The sequence below is a fragment of the Gobio gobio genome, assembly GCF_949357685.1.
Source record: "Gobio gobio genome assembly, chromosome: 6".
Taxonomy (NCBI): Eukaryota; Metazoa; Chordata; class Actinopteri; order Cypriniformes; family Gobionidae; genus Gobio; species Gobio gobio.
This window is the reverse complement of record NC_137102.1, coordinates 51,523,323-51,537,142: the sequence shown is the minus strand read 5'-3', so window position 1 is coordinate 51,537,142 and position 13,820 is coordinate 51,523,323. Positions and strand designations below refer to the sequence as shown.

Here is a 13,820-nt window from a genome sequence, read left to right as displayed (position 1 = left end):
TGACGGCTCTCCTGTCCCCATGTTGAGAGAAATTGTGTTGTGTGTGTGTGTGAATATGATGGTTATTGTAGTTCTAGAATAAATGTGAGCAGGCATTTACTCATCTCACTTGCAAATATTACGCAAACCTGCGATAATTAAATGTTCAATTACACAAATATTCTTTAGGTATTTGATCTCACTTTATCAACCAATGTCTTTGCGGCTGACCTTCGATGATTCACTTCAATCATACTGAACATCACATTTTTGTTTCATTTTTTTAAATCTTTAATTTCTGAAGTAAGTGTGTTGAACTTTCTTCTTCTGTGTCCTATTCTTCTTCAATTAAGAATGACAGTACAGCTGAAAGTTTATTTTATTTTTTAATTGCGGCCTCTAGGCTTGAATTTGCATTTCTTTCAGCCTGAGGCTTACTCATTTCACTTTTGTGTGAAAAAAGGGCCTTTACGTTTGCCAAAAATATAACTTTTTTGATGCTATAAAAAAGAAAAGAAAAGCAAGCCCAGCCCATGCAGGTGAGAAAAAGTTACGCAAAAGTAATAGGGCTGGACGATTAATCGAAAAGTAATCGAAACCGAAATGTAGAACCTTTAACCGCAACGTTATTTTTCCATGCCGGTTATTTCGGTTTTAGTCACATGACTCCGCCCCGTCAGTCACATCAAGTGCAGTTATATAGTTTATAGATGCTCACAATTACTATGGTAATTGCATGTTTTACACAGTTTATACAGGTAAGTTAATCGCCGTTCTTATGTGCGCTAATACACACACGGCGCGTGCAAGCCCCTAAGCCAGATCACTTTCACTTGCGTCCTCATGAAGCTTTGTCATGTGTTTTATGGTCTGCCAGTTTAAACATTGAAGCGATTTTAGACCATCAGATGTGTATTATGTTGAACTAATGCCTGATATATTGTGACACACGAACACTCAGTAGCTCGCACATCACGTGAAGATTGCGCGCAGAAACTCATTGTCAACGCTGCCCTGTGATTTATCACTAAAGTAGCTTAGAAACTCAACCGTTATAGCATAGATTTGTCTTCCTTTGAAGTACAAACCACAGCTTCATAATTAATAGAGACGGTATGACTAATTCACACACACAATAACTCTCTCATTAATGCATTCAAATAAATGTAATGTAGGCCTACTGTGCTAATTGATCTGTATCTGATGTACAACAAACAGAAATCTGCCCCATAGACAATAACTGCTGAAAGTGAACCATTTCCTTCAAGTATTTTAAAATCACAAAGAAATGCACTTTTTCATTAGAAAAAAATATCCCAGTAAAAAATATTGAGGGTACAAACCTTATCAGTGAACTATGAGGGCAAATATGGAAAGCAAAAAAAAGAAGAGCAAAATAATTGTTCATTAATCGTAATCGAGGAAAAATGTTCAATTAATCGAGATTTTTATTTTTGGTCAAATCTTTACAGCCCTTACTATCCATAAAAAGTAACTAAGTAACACAATTAGTTCAGGCCCGGTTCTACGGTTCAAACGCAAGCAAAAGCACCCTCAGTTGATACTGTAAGAATATTTGTCGAAACAGTTTTGGCAGATTTGCACATTTGTGTCCGAGCTCTGGAGAGCGTCAAATGCATATTTACTGAGTTAATGCAGGCTCGCGAAACCTCTCATTATCAAACAAAGTCAAGACGCGATGTAAGTAATAGATTTATTGTTGACATTTTTATAACGTAACTTTGTGAAATCGCGATGAACTGACAAAGCAACAGCATTTTAGTGTTCGTATAGCGATCTTGGCTCACTTTCCAGGCAATACAGTCTATAAAATTCATTGAATAAAACTATTGTTGCTAAGAGGACCGACGGCCAAAGTTTCGGAAGTGACATCTAAATATAAATGCCACTCTGTATGAGACAGAAATATCCTCCGGACCCAGAATAGAGGTTTTGCCTCTGTAGAGGACCTTATTTAGCGAATTTCTCTGACAACATAGGCTACACAGTTTTAAGTCTGGATGAAATATATGAGACATTTTTATGAAAATATTATAACAGATGTCTTTTTCTTTTTGTCCCAAAACACATTAATAAGCAAATTAGATACAGATGCATTTGTAACGGAGGCCAGTAAACCTCACTCCTCTGATCTCAAGAGACGATCTAGCGACTGAAGCTAGAGGTTGCAGCCTTTAGCCTCCTTGTTAGAGTGTCGGCGAATCCGGGTTCGAGTCCCGCTTGGAGTGGGCGGGTCGAACTGGAGGGGTTACATTTCATAGAATGGGAATGGCATTTATGGCCATGTTTACACACTTATTGCACAAAGTAAAATGGTAGGCTATATCAAATTATACTGTTATCTTTCATAACATTAAGAATCATCTTTATACAAAGTTTGGATTTTAAAAAAAAGCTTAAAGCATAAAAATTGATTGGTGAATGAAAAAAAAAATCACATTGTTTTTGTCAATTCATGTCTTTTAATTTTCTCAATAAATAGTTTTGGTGTCCTCTACAGAGCATATAATTTTTTTTATATATATATATATACATTTGTTTTTATGCTCCAAACAAAACAAATTGCATTAAAGCAATGTAAAGGCAGATTAATAGACAAACATTTGTAGCAAAATATTTTTGAAATTCCAATTATTGGTAAAAGTGATGACGTGTAAATAAATAATCATACATTTCTCACTGTAGGCTACACTGCTATGGTTGCTTAGCCTACATTTGCACTTTACTAGAGCACCCTCAGTGATTTGATTCTGGAACCGGGCCTGAATTAGTTACTTTTTTATTGAGTAATACAATATTGTAATGCATGAAAAGTAACTTTCCCGAACACTGGTCATCTCCATACCTACTCCGAGATCCCACAGAAAAGTAGCCTAGGACATGAAGGCCGTCTGCATCGTGCTGCAGGAGTGGAAAGACTGGGTTTGAATAAGGTGGGCAGTTACCAGAAGAGTTGACAAAAGTCTGCACTGTCCATACAGAGTCCTCCCACCTAAACCCAGCTACCCCTACATCTCTCACTCAGTCTCTCACTTGCTCTCTGTGTCCTTTCATTAACGCACCAGTCTAGGAGCGGTGAACAGAAGTGTCCGACCAGGAACCATGGGCGTCAGCAGCAGTTCAAGAGGTTTATCTCGGCTCGCCTTCTTTATTGCTCTGGCCATCTGCATGGCTTTTGTGCAGACAGGTAACATCCCTATCTTCCCATCGAATCAATCATGGACTTCTCAAAAATGTGCTGAATTATTAGGAAAGCTTAAATGGGTTTTTGACAAGTGAGTGAGAATTGTGTTGCTTCTTGACTTGAGGTGTAGATGAATGTTTTACTGAGCCCATGTTTATGAAGGTTCAGAAAAACCTCATCTCTGAAATCTCTAATTGGGCATATGGCGCATGTTGACCCTCTTGGTTTTTCAAGGCCCTTTTCCAATAGCCATTGCTGAGCATGAAAGTGAGATCTTCAAAACTGAATAGAAAATTTACTTAACTTTCCTAAATGCTAGGATCATTTCCATGGGCAACTAAATGAAAAAAAGGCAAAAACGGTTGGTTCATTAGTGTCAAAAATGACATTGAAATGTTTCACTGAACCAATCCCGTGCAGGATCAAGTCTTTACAGCAGCGTAAGTGTGCGAGACTCTTGCAGACTGAAACGTCACACTGTCTTCAATGACTCAGACCTTTTCTTTTTCACATCCAGGTGTCAAACCTGAATTTAGTCTTGGGTTCAGTACGTTCAAAGACAAAGAGTTCGTTTGTTAGACTCTTGGGGAAAACCAAGGCATGTATATATACAGCTGAGCACAAAGTTCTTTGTACAACCAAAATTTGCCTTTTTCGAGCATCATCTCTAAAATAGGACCTTCCAAAAGATACAGACCTATTCAAAATCACAAACCTGCTCATAAATTGGGAGAAAATAAGCTGAAGACACTCAGAACACATGATTTAATACGGTTTTGTTACACATTCAAGACCCAAAGCAAGTGGTGATGGAGCAGTTTCTTTATGTGAACTTATTTGCATTGATGTCATGGCAGCAGAAATTATTCCAAAAAGTCTGGATGATCATGATGTCACTGTCTGTTTTGATAAATTCCCAGTACATAGCAGAATTTGTGGAGGAAGAACTTTTCATATGTCTTTGAATTAATTGAAGATATTAATAGTCTTTTTTCCATTATAATAATTTGCTCTTTTGGCAATTGCCAATTTTGGTTTCTGAATTTTTAATGCATGATGCTTACTCGCAACCATAACGACTGTTCATTTGCATTACTTTCATGTTATTGGCTATTTTGTACTTTATTTTACATATTTTATTGAGTAAAAATATTTTATTCTGTAATGCTGAACAGTGTTCATCAAGTCGAGTAAAGTACAGATTGTTTCAAAGCAGCTTCACAGTGATAAAACAGAAAAATAACAGAATCAATGATGCAAACTTCTTCACATTTGAGATTTGTAAAGCAGATCTACAGCGATCATTATTCAGTTCAGTGTTGATTCAGTTCAGTAACTGTAAAATAGAAACTAGTTCATTTTAGCTATAAGCAGCTCTACAGAAGACAGGACTGTCATTATTCAGCTCAAGTCAATCCAATGTTGATTCAGTTCAGTTGATGCTGATTCAATGACAATGTCAATGTCGCTAAATTGATCAATTATAAAAACAAATTTGATTCAGCTGTAAAGCAGCTCTAATGAAAACAATAATCGACATCCAGCTCAGTTCAGTTTAATTTTTGTTTTCCTCTGAGAAGTCAAAATCAATAATATCAATAATACCATCTAACAGGGAACATTCTCCGAAACTTTAGCTGACATTCTGGCAAGGTTCTTTCAAAGTAATGAACAAATATCTTCCTATAACGTTAGTAGAACGTTTGGTCAAAGTTATCTGGTCTTTAATAATGTTCTCATAACGTTAGCACAAAAACATTTATACACTGTTCATAGAGTGTTTTTTCTGAAATGTTTAAACGTTCAATGTTGTTTTGTTTTTTTTAATGTCTTGTTTCAGAACCATAGACTGTAAAAAAAATACGGACGTAGTGTCCGTGACGTCACCCATAGGATTCTGAAGAGCCGCTTTAAAGCGTAAAGTAGGGTCGAGCTGGCCGTCGCCATCTTGCCTGCGCGTCACAGCGCGTCACACCCGGGTAACTGAAAATGGGCAAAGAGGCGGGACGTGGGTGGAGCTGATGTGACCACTAACAGACAGCAGACAAACGGCAATCCACCTGTCACTCAAAGTGGCCACGCCCTTAATTATGCAGGACTTTAAAGCTTTATATAATGTAAACAAATGAGTTATAAAAACATTCACCCCCTCACAGTTGTCGAGAAGGGCAAAATTAGCCGTATAGACCAAAACCACAATTTGTACCAGGCTGTAAACATGTTTTTTTCTGCTGTAAAGTGAGATTCTGCTCCCTTCTGGAGCCTGTTCCTAGCGGCCAGTCGATGAATTGCAGTTTAAGTCACTTCCGTATTGGCTTCAAGAGAGACTGAGGGAGGTTTCCGCTGAGGGAGGTTAACATTCCTAAAACAATTCCGTGACAATCATTTAAACAAGAAAACAACATTTGTTTTAAACATTTTTACTCTTTCCCCGCCATTGACGGTATTTTACGTCATTTATGAGACAACTCTTCCCAGGCATTGACAGAATTTTCAGGCTTTCCGTGTTTTCAGTGTTATACGGTAGGGGGTGCTATTACACATCTTCTGAAAGAGTACAGAATCTCTGGGTCAAAACTATAGACTTTATAAAACAATGGATGTAGTGTCTGTGACATCACCCGTAGGTTTCTGAAGAGTATTTTTGAAGCCCAAAGTGGGCGGTGCCAGCCACCGCCATCTTGGCAGCACGTCACTCACGGATAACTAAAAATGGCGGAACCTGGGTGGAGATGAGGTGCCTGGTTGCAAACAGCAGCGGCTATCCACCTATCGCTCAAGTGGCCACGCCCTTAAAGCTGCACTATGTAAGTTTTCCCTCCAGTTGAGGTCGCCTATTCAAAACAAAAGCATGGTTTGATGACGCCAAGTGTGAGCGCAGAATCTTGGGACATGTGGTCTTCACCTCACAGCCGGTGGGGAATCGGGAAAAGAATCGGGATAGGACTCGGGCAGAAATCATGTTCATGGATGCGATTATTAACGTTACTGTAGTATGAAGCAGAGCAGGACCGAGTGTTGTGGAGCTGAGCATGGCCGCAGGAGCGATTGTTAAAAAGAAGAGCGGAACACACGCCTCGCGAGCAGCGGGACTGTTATTATGGCATAGTCGCCGGCGGGACTTTTTTTATGCCACAGTCGCGCCGCTTTTCCGGTCATGAGTATGAGGTAACGCAGCTCTGTTTATCATATTAGAGACATTTGAGTGTGTTGAAAATTATGTTATGACGTTACTCTGTGCGTTCGCTCGGCGGCTGCTATGACACTTGTTCACACTGCAGTAAGAGTAAAGCGTTTCTGCAAAATAAAACCAGAACCCGAAGGTAACGCAGATATGACGCAATTGACAGGCGACTCCCTCACACGTCCCGGTTCCTTGGTTAAAATAGCAATTTTCTCACGATTTACAAATAGTTGGAAACATTCGGGATATTGTAAGTACTCAAATGAACAAAATATATAACACTGGCCAAGTGTTTTTTTTTATATTTTACTGAAAAAATGTTACATAGTGCACCTTTAATTATGCAGAACTTTTAAACTTATTATAATTTAAAGTTATAAAAAAAAATCACCCCCTCACAGTTGTCATGAAGGGCAAAATTAGATAGACCAAAACCACTTTTTGGACCAGGCTGTAAACATATTTTTTTTCTGCGGTAAAGTTGGGCATTTTAACATGGGGGTTCTATGGGATTGACTCCCTTCTGGAGCCTGTCTCTAGCGGCCAGTCGATGAATTGCAGTTTAAGTCACTTCCGTGTTGGCTTCAAGAGAGAGGTTGCAAACAGGCGAAGGAGCAGAAACAAGCGATAAAAGCATAAAAAAAACTTGATTTTCTCAGCTTTTTGTTCAAAATGTGGCTTTATTTTTAAGACCCATTACTATGCATTGGCTTTCAAATCAAGTTGAGCTTTGATATCTTGACCTTGACTTTGTTGTTGTGCTGTTGGTTCTTTTGTATTGTATACTGTGTATTGTTTGTGTATATTACCTCTTTGATTTTGAATTTTGTTAAGCACTTTGGTCAACTATGGTTGTTTTTAAACGTGCTATATAAATAAAATTGAACTGAACTGAACTGAACTTTATTTATTAAACATATCCACATTCACATGTTGATAAAAAAAGCATACATTAAGCTAGAATAAAACCGTTTTTTGTTTAAAAGTAGAGTACAGATAATGATACAATAAAAATATCCTGGGGACCATGCAAGTTTTTTTTAAATTATCAAAAAATGCTGAGGGTGGCTGAGAATTTTTTTTTATTATGGCGGTAAATAATGGACATTTTGAATGTTCAGAGAACATTCAGAAATAACATTTTCATAACTGAATGTGAACATAAGCAAAACATCCTTAGAATATTTTTTTGTTAGCTGGGCTTAAACCCCATAAAATGAGCATTACTAATGCGTTTCTGTATTTTTTTTACCACGGTGAGATGAGGACATGGGCACAGGCAACACCCTGGCACACGCACTGTGGCGCACGATTGTGTCATTCGCACGCATCTGTCTGAATGTTGTCATCTCTCTGCTGTGTGTTAAAATAGAAAAAAACCAGACAACGTCCTTGGCCTTTTCCTATCGCCAAATGTTTAAGCACTGCTTAATAAATATTTAAGCAGGCCATGAAGTGACAAACACACACACAAAAAAAAAGTGTACTTTTTCAAATCAACAGGTCGCGCATGCTGACGCCGACGTGCGTGCTTTTCCACAGACTGGCTTCATAAACAAGCTTGTTTCACTTGCAGTACACTGGCTGTGTTTAGGCCGTTGGTTGCTCTGCCTCAAGCCGTCCTCTCTGACCACACAAGCACCTTTTTGTACCCTCGAGTGAAGGGCTCATTGATGTATCGCTGGCCTAGCGCCCCGTGTGCCGTACCTACAGCCTGCTTCAAGTCCAGAAAGTGTGTGTCTCGCTGAGCAAACACACTATTATTAAAAATACTCATACGTTGGCCATCCCCAACTTGATGACTCCAAATATTAACCTTTCATTTTAAGATTTAAGGTGGAACATGAGCATTTTAGTTTGTTTAATGGCATGAAAAGGTGGTATAAGTGGCTGCTACGTGTAAATACGTCTATTTTTGACACCTAATAGGGTTTTCGATGCAAAAATGAGCGCTCTATGTTTGTTGACATTGTTTAGTTCTTTTAGCTCTTATTTAGCTGTTTAAATATATTGGCTTTATTACTTTATTCAGTATTCTTACTTGTATTATTTTAATATATCATTGGTTCTTTTTATTTACTTATTAAAATGTTTTAAGTATTCTTACTTAGCTGTTATTATTTATTTAAATATATTCATAGTTTCTTTTTATTTATTATGATTTGTTTAGTATTGTTACTTGTAGCTATACTGTCACCTGGCGCTCTTTTTTTGATCGCCTTTTTTTCGTATCAAATATTTCAGTAATTATCATAAATTAGGTATCATTCGAAAGCTTATGAACTCAAAATTCATCCGTTTTGAAATCAGAGGTTGAGTTACCATGGAACTGGTACTCTAAATTCTTCTACCGGGCTGTCATTATTCATATTACAAAATGTATTTTAACTACTTTATGATCAAAATCTTTTCTAATCTTGCAAAACACATATCGCCGGAAAGGTCTGAGTCTCAAGGTTACATTTTTGGTGACTGTTTCGTGATGGAAGTGATATTTTTTACAGAAATGTACAGGAAAATGCATTAAAAAAAAAGATCAATGGAATTTGTGACACCCGGTGGCTATTTTTGGTATGGCGCCTACACAGAATCTCATGGGGACTTAAATTTTTGTGATATCAACTTCAAATTTGGAACACAACTTGGTTAGACATATGGCTTTGATAGAGTAAAACATTTTTTGTAAAATATATATTTTATATAAAATAGAAAACATTTAGTACAGTATTTTAATTTACAGTATATTTAAACTTCCATAACTTTTTCATACTTTCATATTTCGAAATGCTTTCACTTCAGCAATAATCTGCTTCAATAATAATCTTCTTTAAAACAAGACCAAATTTAGGTATATATATTCCAAAACATTCTTGAATTGCAGCACTTTAAGTTTGTATAGTGACTATTCTCAAAAAGGGGGGTGACTGTTAAGAGGTTAAATATATCATCCTGGGTTCTTTTTATTCAGTTACTTTTTTTATTCATTTAGTATTCTTGTAGCTTTTTATTTCTTGTAGTTATAAATCACATATTTATTTATTTATTGTTTAGTATTCTTACTTGTTGCTTTGGTTATTTTGTTATTTAAATACATCTTTTTATTTACTTGTTTTTTATTTATTTAGTACTCTTCCTTGTAGCTATTATTTACTTATCAAAAATACTCATACGTTGGCCATCCCCGCAACTCTCTGTTTATGTTTAATTATGTTTAATTGCATGGAAAAATTGTATAAGTGTCCGCTGCTAGTACATTACCTCCATTTTTGAAACCTAAGTGTGCTTTCACTGCACAAATGAGCACTCTGTTATGTGTGTTTGCTTGTTGGATTAGTTTTGACCTGTGCCATTAGATTGTTCAAACAGGGCCGGTCAAGATATCCCACCGTTTTCCATGTTCACTGTCTTTGTCCCTTCATTTTGAGGTCAGAACCTTTGTCCATAAGGTGCCCTTTGGGAACGGTGGGCAAGCAGTAACATAGGAAATGGGCTTTGTGCTCCGTGAGTATGGTGTTGGTGAGAAAAGTCGCATGGCTGTTCCATGCCTGTGGGAGATGTGGAATGTTAGTGAGAGATGTGAGGAGAAGAGGGGAGGAACGCGCATGGACAGGATGCCATAGTGAGAAGCGAGTGCTAATCCTCCATAAAGACGCCCATTGAGTCATACAGAATGCGACTAACATTTGCCACTTTCTAGACCTATGGATTCCCTGTACTTAATGCTTAGGGGAAAAAAATATTTTCCATCTCACTTTAGCCAATAACAAGACTTTTCTTACACTCTTAACGTAAAGGTTCTTCAGTGTATCTGCAACACCTTAAGTTCTATCCATCCATTCATCTTTCCATCCATCCATCATTATTCATATAATATCTATTATCTCTCTCTACATCTATCCATCTCTCTTTATACATCCATCCATCACTCTCCCTCTATTCATCCGTCCATCTGTCCATCTTTCTCTATCTCTCCATACATCCATCCATCTATGTATTATCCTTCATACCTGTAGACAATACTTATATATATATTTCAATAGCTACAGACCTCCATACTTTGTGTGGCCTTCAGATTAGCTCAAGAACAGTGCGTAGAGAGATTCATGGAATGGGTTTCCATGGCCGAGCAGCTGCATCCAAGCCTTACATCACCAAGTGCTATGCAAAGTGTCGGATGCAGTGTCGTAAAGCACGCCGCCACTAGAGCAGTGGAGATGTGTTCTGTGGAGTGAAAATTCACGCTTCTCTTTCTGGCAATCCGAAGAACGAGTCTGGGTTTGGTGGGTAACAGGAGAACGGTACTTGCCGGACTGAATTGTGCCAAGTGTAAAGTGTGGTGGAGGGGGGATTGTGGTGTGGGGTTGTTTTTCAGGGGTTGAGCTAGGCCCCTTAATTTCTGTGAAAAGAACTCTTAATGCTTCAGCATACCAAGACATTTTGGACAAATTCATGCTCCCAACTTTGTGGGAACAGTTTGGGGATGACCCCTTCCTGTTCCAACATAACTGCACACCAGTGCACAAAGCAAGGTCCAAAAAGTCATGGATGAGCGAGTTTGGTGTGGAGGAACTTGACAGGCCTGCACAGAGTTCTGACCTCAACCCGATAGAACACCTTTGGGATGAATTAAAGCGGAGACTGTGAGCCAGGCCTTCTCATCCAACATCAGTGCCTGACCACACAAATGCGCTTCTAAAAGAATGGCCAAAAATTCCCATAAACACACTCCTAAACCTGTGGAAAGCCTTCCCAGAAGAGTTGAAGCTGTTACAGCTGCAAAGGGTGGGCCAACTCCATATTAAATCCTACGGAATGGATTAAGAATGGGATGTCATTAAAGTTCATGTTCATGTAAAGGCAGGCGTCGCAAAACTTTTGGCAATATAGTGTATATATTTTGTATTCTTACTTGTATATTATTTCATTATTTAGATGTATGATACTATGTTGTTTCCATGTCCTTTTCCTTTCCGTTTTGGAATGATTCCGTGAAAATAGCTTAAAGAACATTCTCCAACTAAATATATTGTTTTGATTCCATTTTGATTCGCCTTCGTTTTTTCCTTCCATCAGAAACAGTGGCTGATTCCTCCCCTACACTGCAGAATGATAACCAGGACACACTATCCGGTGCTGGAGCCATTGACGCGACAACAAAAGTCCCTTACCAGGACCCGCCGGAAAACACCATGGACTATGATGAAATTACACAATCAGAAACCCTGGATGAGGACGGTAAAGTTATTCCACATGTGTTCACATACTGAATCACACTTACTGTAATAGAGCATATTATATATTTTTACTAGCTCAGAAATGGCTTGGTTATTAATCCTTCTCCATTGAATATGGTATACGTCTTTGTTAAGTGAATGTTATGGTGTGTGATTGACAGTTGTATTATTTCTGTTCTCAGTTGTGCTGGGGCCAGGTGCCATCACAGCTATCGTCATCGCGGTGTTCCTCGGAGCCTCGGTTCTTCTCGCTCTCATTGTGATCACGCTCAGAAAGTTCACTGCCTCTTAGGAAGGGACATTTATGTGTTTTCATTTTCTCCCTTCCTCAGTCTCATCTCTTCTCTTAGCTCTCCTTGTTTTTCCTCTCCTCCATCTGAACTCATTGGTGGCAGGTCCCTCATGAAATGGTTGTTTGCAGCTGCTCTTTACTGTTCCTCTGAGGCATGTTTTGTAGTTTCTTTCTCCTGTATACTCTTAAAAATAAAGGGTCATTGTTGGCATGAAGAACCATCCATGGACCCTTTCCATTGCACAAAAGGTTCTTTAGATTATTAAAATGGTTCTTTTAAGAACTGTTTACTGAAACGTTCTTTGAGGAACCTAAAATGGTTCTTCTATGGCATCACTGTGAAAACTTCCTTGTGGAACCTTTATTTTTAAGATGAAAACTCAAGACAAAGCAAACCAGACTGAGGCTGAACAAAAGGGCACTTGCAATCAAGAGAACTTATGGGTGCATTTTTTGTGTGACCATATTATCAATGTTGATATCCTCTTGTAATTAGGTTTAGACTGAAAGATTGTAGTTTTATTTTCAAAAGAAGTTAAAATTATTGATATTAGTGACATATTAAGATAGTTTACCATTCATGGGCAACAGTTTTTTCCCACAGTTTTTCTAATGCATACCAAGTTCCAATACATTTTTTTGCCATTGATTTCTGTAAAATGATCATGTTTAAGATAAAGTGTGTGTGTGTGTGTGTGTGTGTGTGTGTGTGTGTGTGTGTGTGTGTGTGTGTGTGTGTGTGTGTGTGTGTGTGTGTGTGTGTGTGTGTGTGTGTGTGTGTGTGTGTGTTGAGAGAAATCAAAGCAGTCTTTGAGAGTGAGTGTTTTAACTGAACTTTTATAAATAAACTGATGCCTTTGTGTGTCACCTTGTGATTGGTCACTGAACAGATTAAAAGACCATGTTTAATCCTCCTCCAAGAGTGGTTTCTTTCACTTAAGCTTCCAATTTTATGAAATAATTTGTTATAATGCAAAATAATTAGTTATTTAGCATGTTGTTGCCTCTTTATTTACAACGACACGAGGGTGAATAATCACAGTATTAATAAATGCTGCAACAAATATGTAGTTAACGTTAACCAATGAGACCTTATTGTAAAATGTGACCGATATTAGAGTAGTAGGTTATGCTGAGGAGAAGTAGCCTAGTAGCTAACGTTACATTAACATAGATAGTTCCCAAGCATTACATTACAAAATGAAAATCTAGTTTGTATAACGTTACAATGTTTGTCACCATGTCTGACGTTTATTTTGAGTCTGTGGCACACAGTTAAATAAAGTAGCTGAGTGAAATAGGAAAAAACATTGGATGTTACAAACAGGGGCGTAGCTCCAAATTTTGGGCCCTGGGTACAAACCATCTTGCTGGGCCCCCGTACCAAATACCATATACCAATGGGGTATTGCATTTTTATCATAAAAACACTTAAAATGTAAACAAAATAAGCCACACTCTAATTAATATATTTTTGTTTTATTGTCAAAAGTAATACTACTTACTAGGGGTAACGGTACACAAAACTGACGGTTCGGTATGTACCTCGGTTTTGAAGTCACAGTTCGGTACGGGTTCGGTTCAGCAGTTTTAAAAAATGGCTTTTTATTTATTTTTTATTAAACAGTGGTTTACTGAAAAAATTGTGTCTGTCCTTAAATGAATTAAATTATAACTAAAAGTTTCTTAAAGATGCTGTAAACTATATAGGGAGCCCTTACTTGCACATTATTACTACAATATTAAAGGTTAACTACAGAGCCCAAACCATGAGCCTATATTCAGCTGATATTCATGTTTAGATATAATAATAAGCAACACTCAAATAACACATTGTGTGCAAATAACTTCACATCAGGCTAGTTTTTGCATTAACTCCTAAATCTAATTATATATATATATATATATATATATATATATATATAT

General features: G+C 37.6%; 1 protein-coding gene across 1 annotated transcript; it reads left to right on the top strand.

Annotated features, from left to right (window-relative positions):
- Positions 1 to 3,031: 3,031 nt before the first annotated feature.
- Positions 3,032 to 12,808, top strand: snorc (secondary ossification center associated regulator of chondrocyte maturation). The gene is made up of 3 exons (XM_079819993.1): positions 3,032 to 3,187; positions 11,442 to 11,603; positions 11,785 to 12,808. The coding sequence occupies exons 1-3, from the start codon at positions 3,103 to 3,105 to the stop codon at positions 11,892 to 11,894; spliced, it is 357 nt and encodes a 118-aa protein (XP_079676119.1). The 5' UTR covers positions 3,032 to 3,102; the 3' UTR covers positions 11,895 to 12,808.
- Positions 12,809 to 13,820: the final 1,012 nt, after the last annotated feature.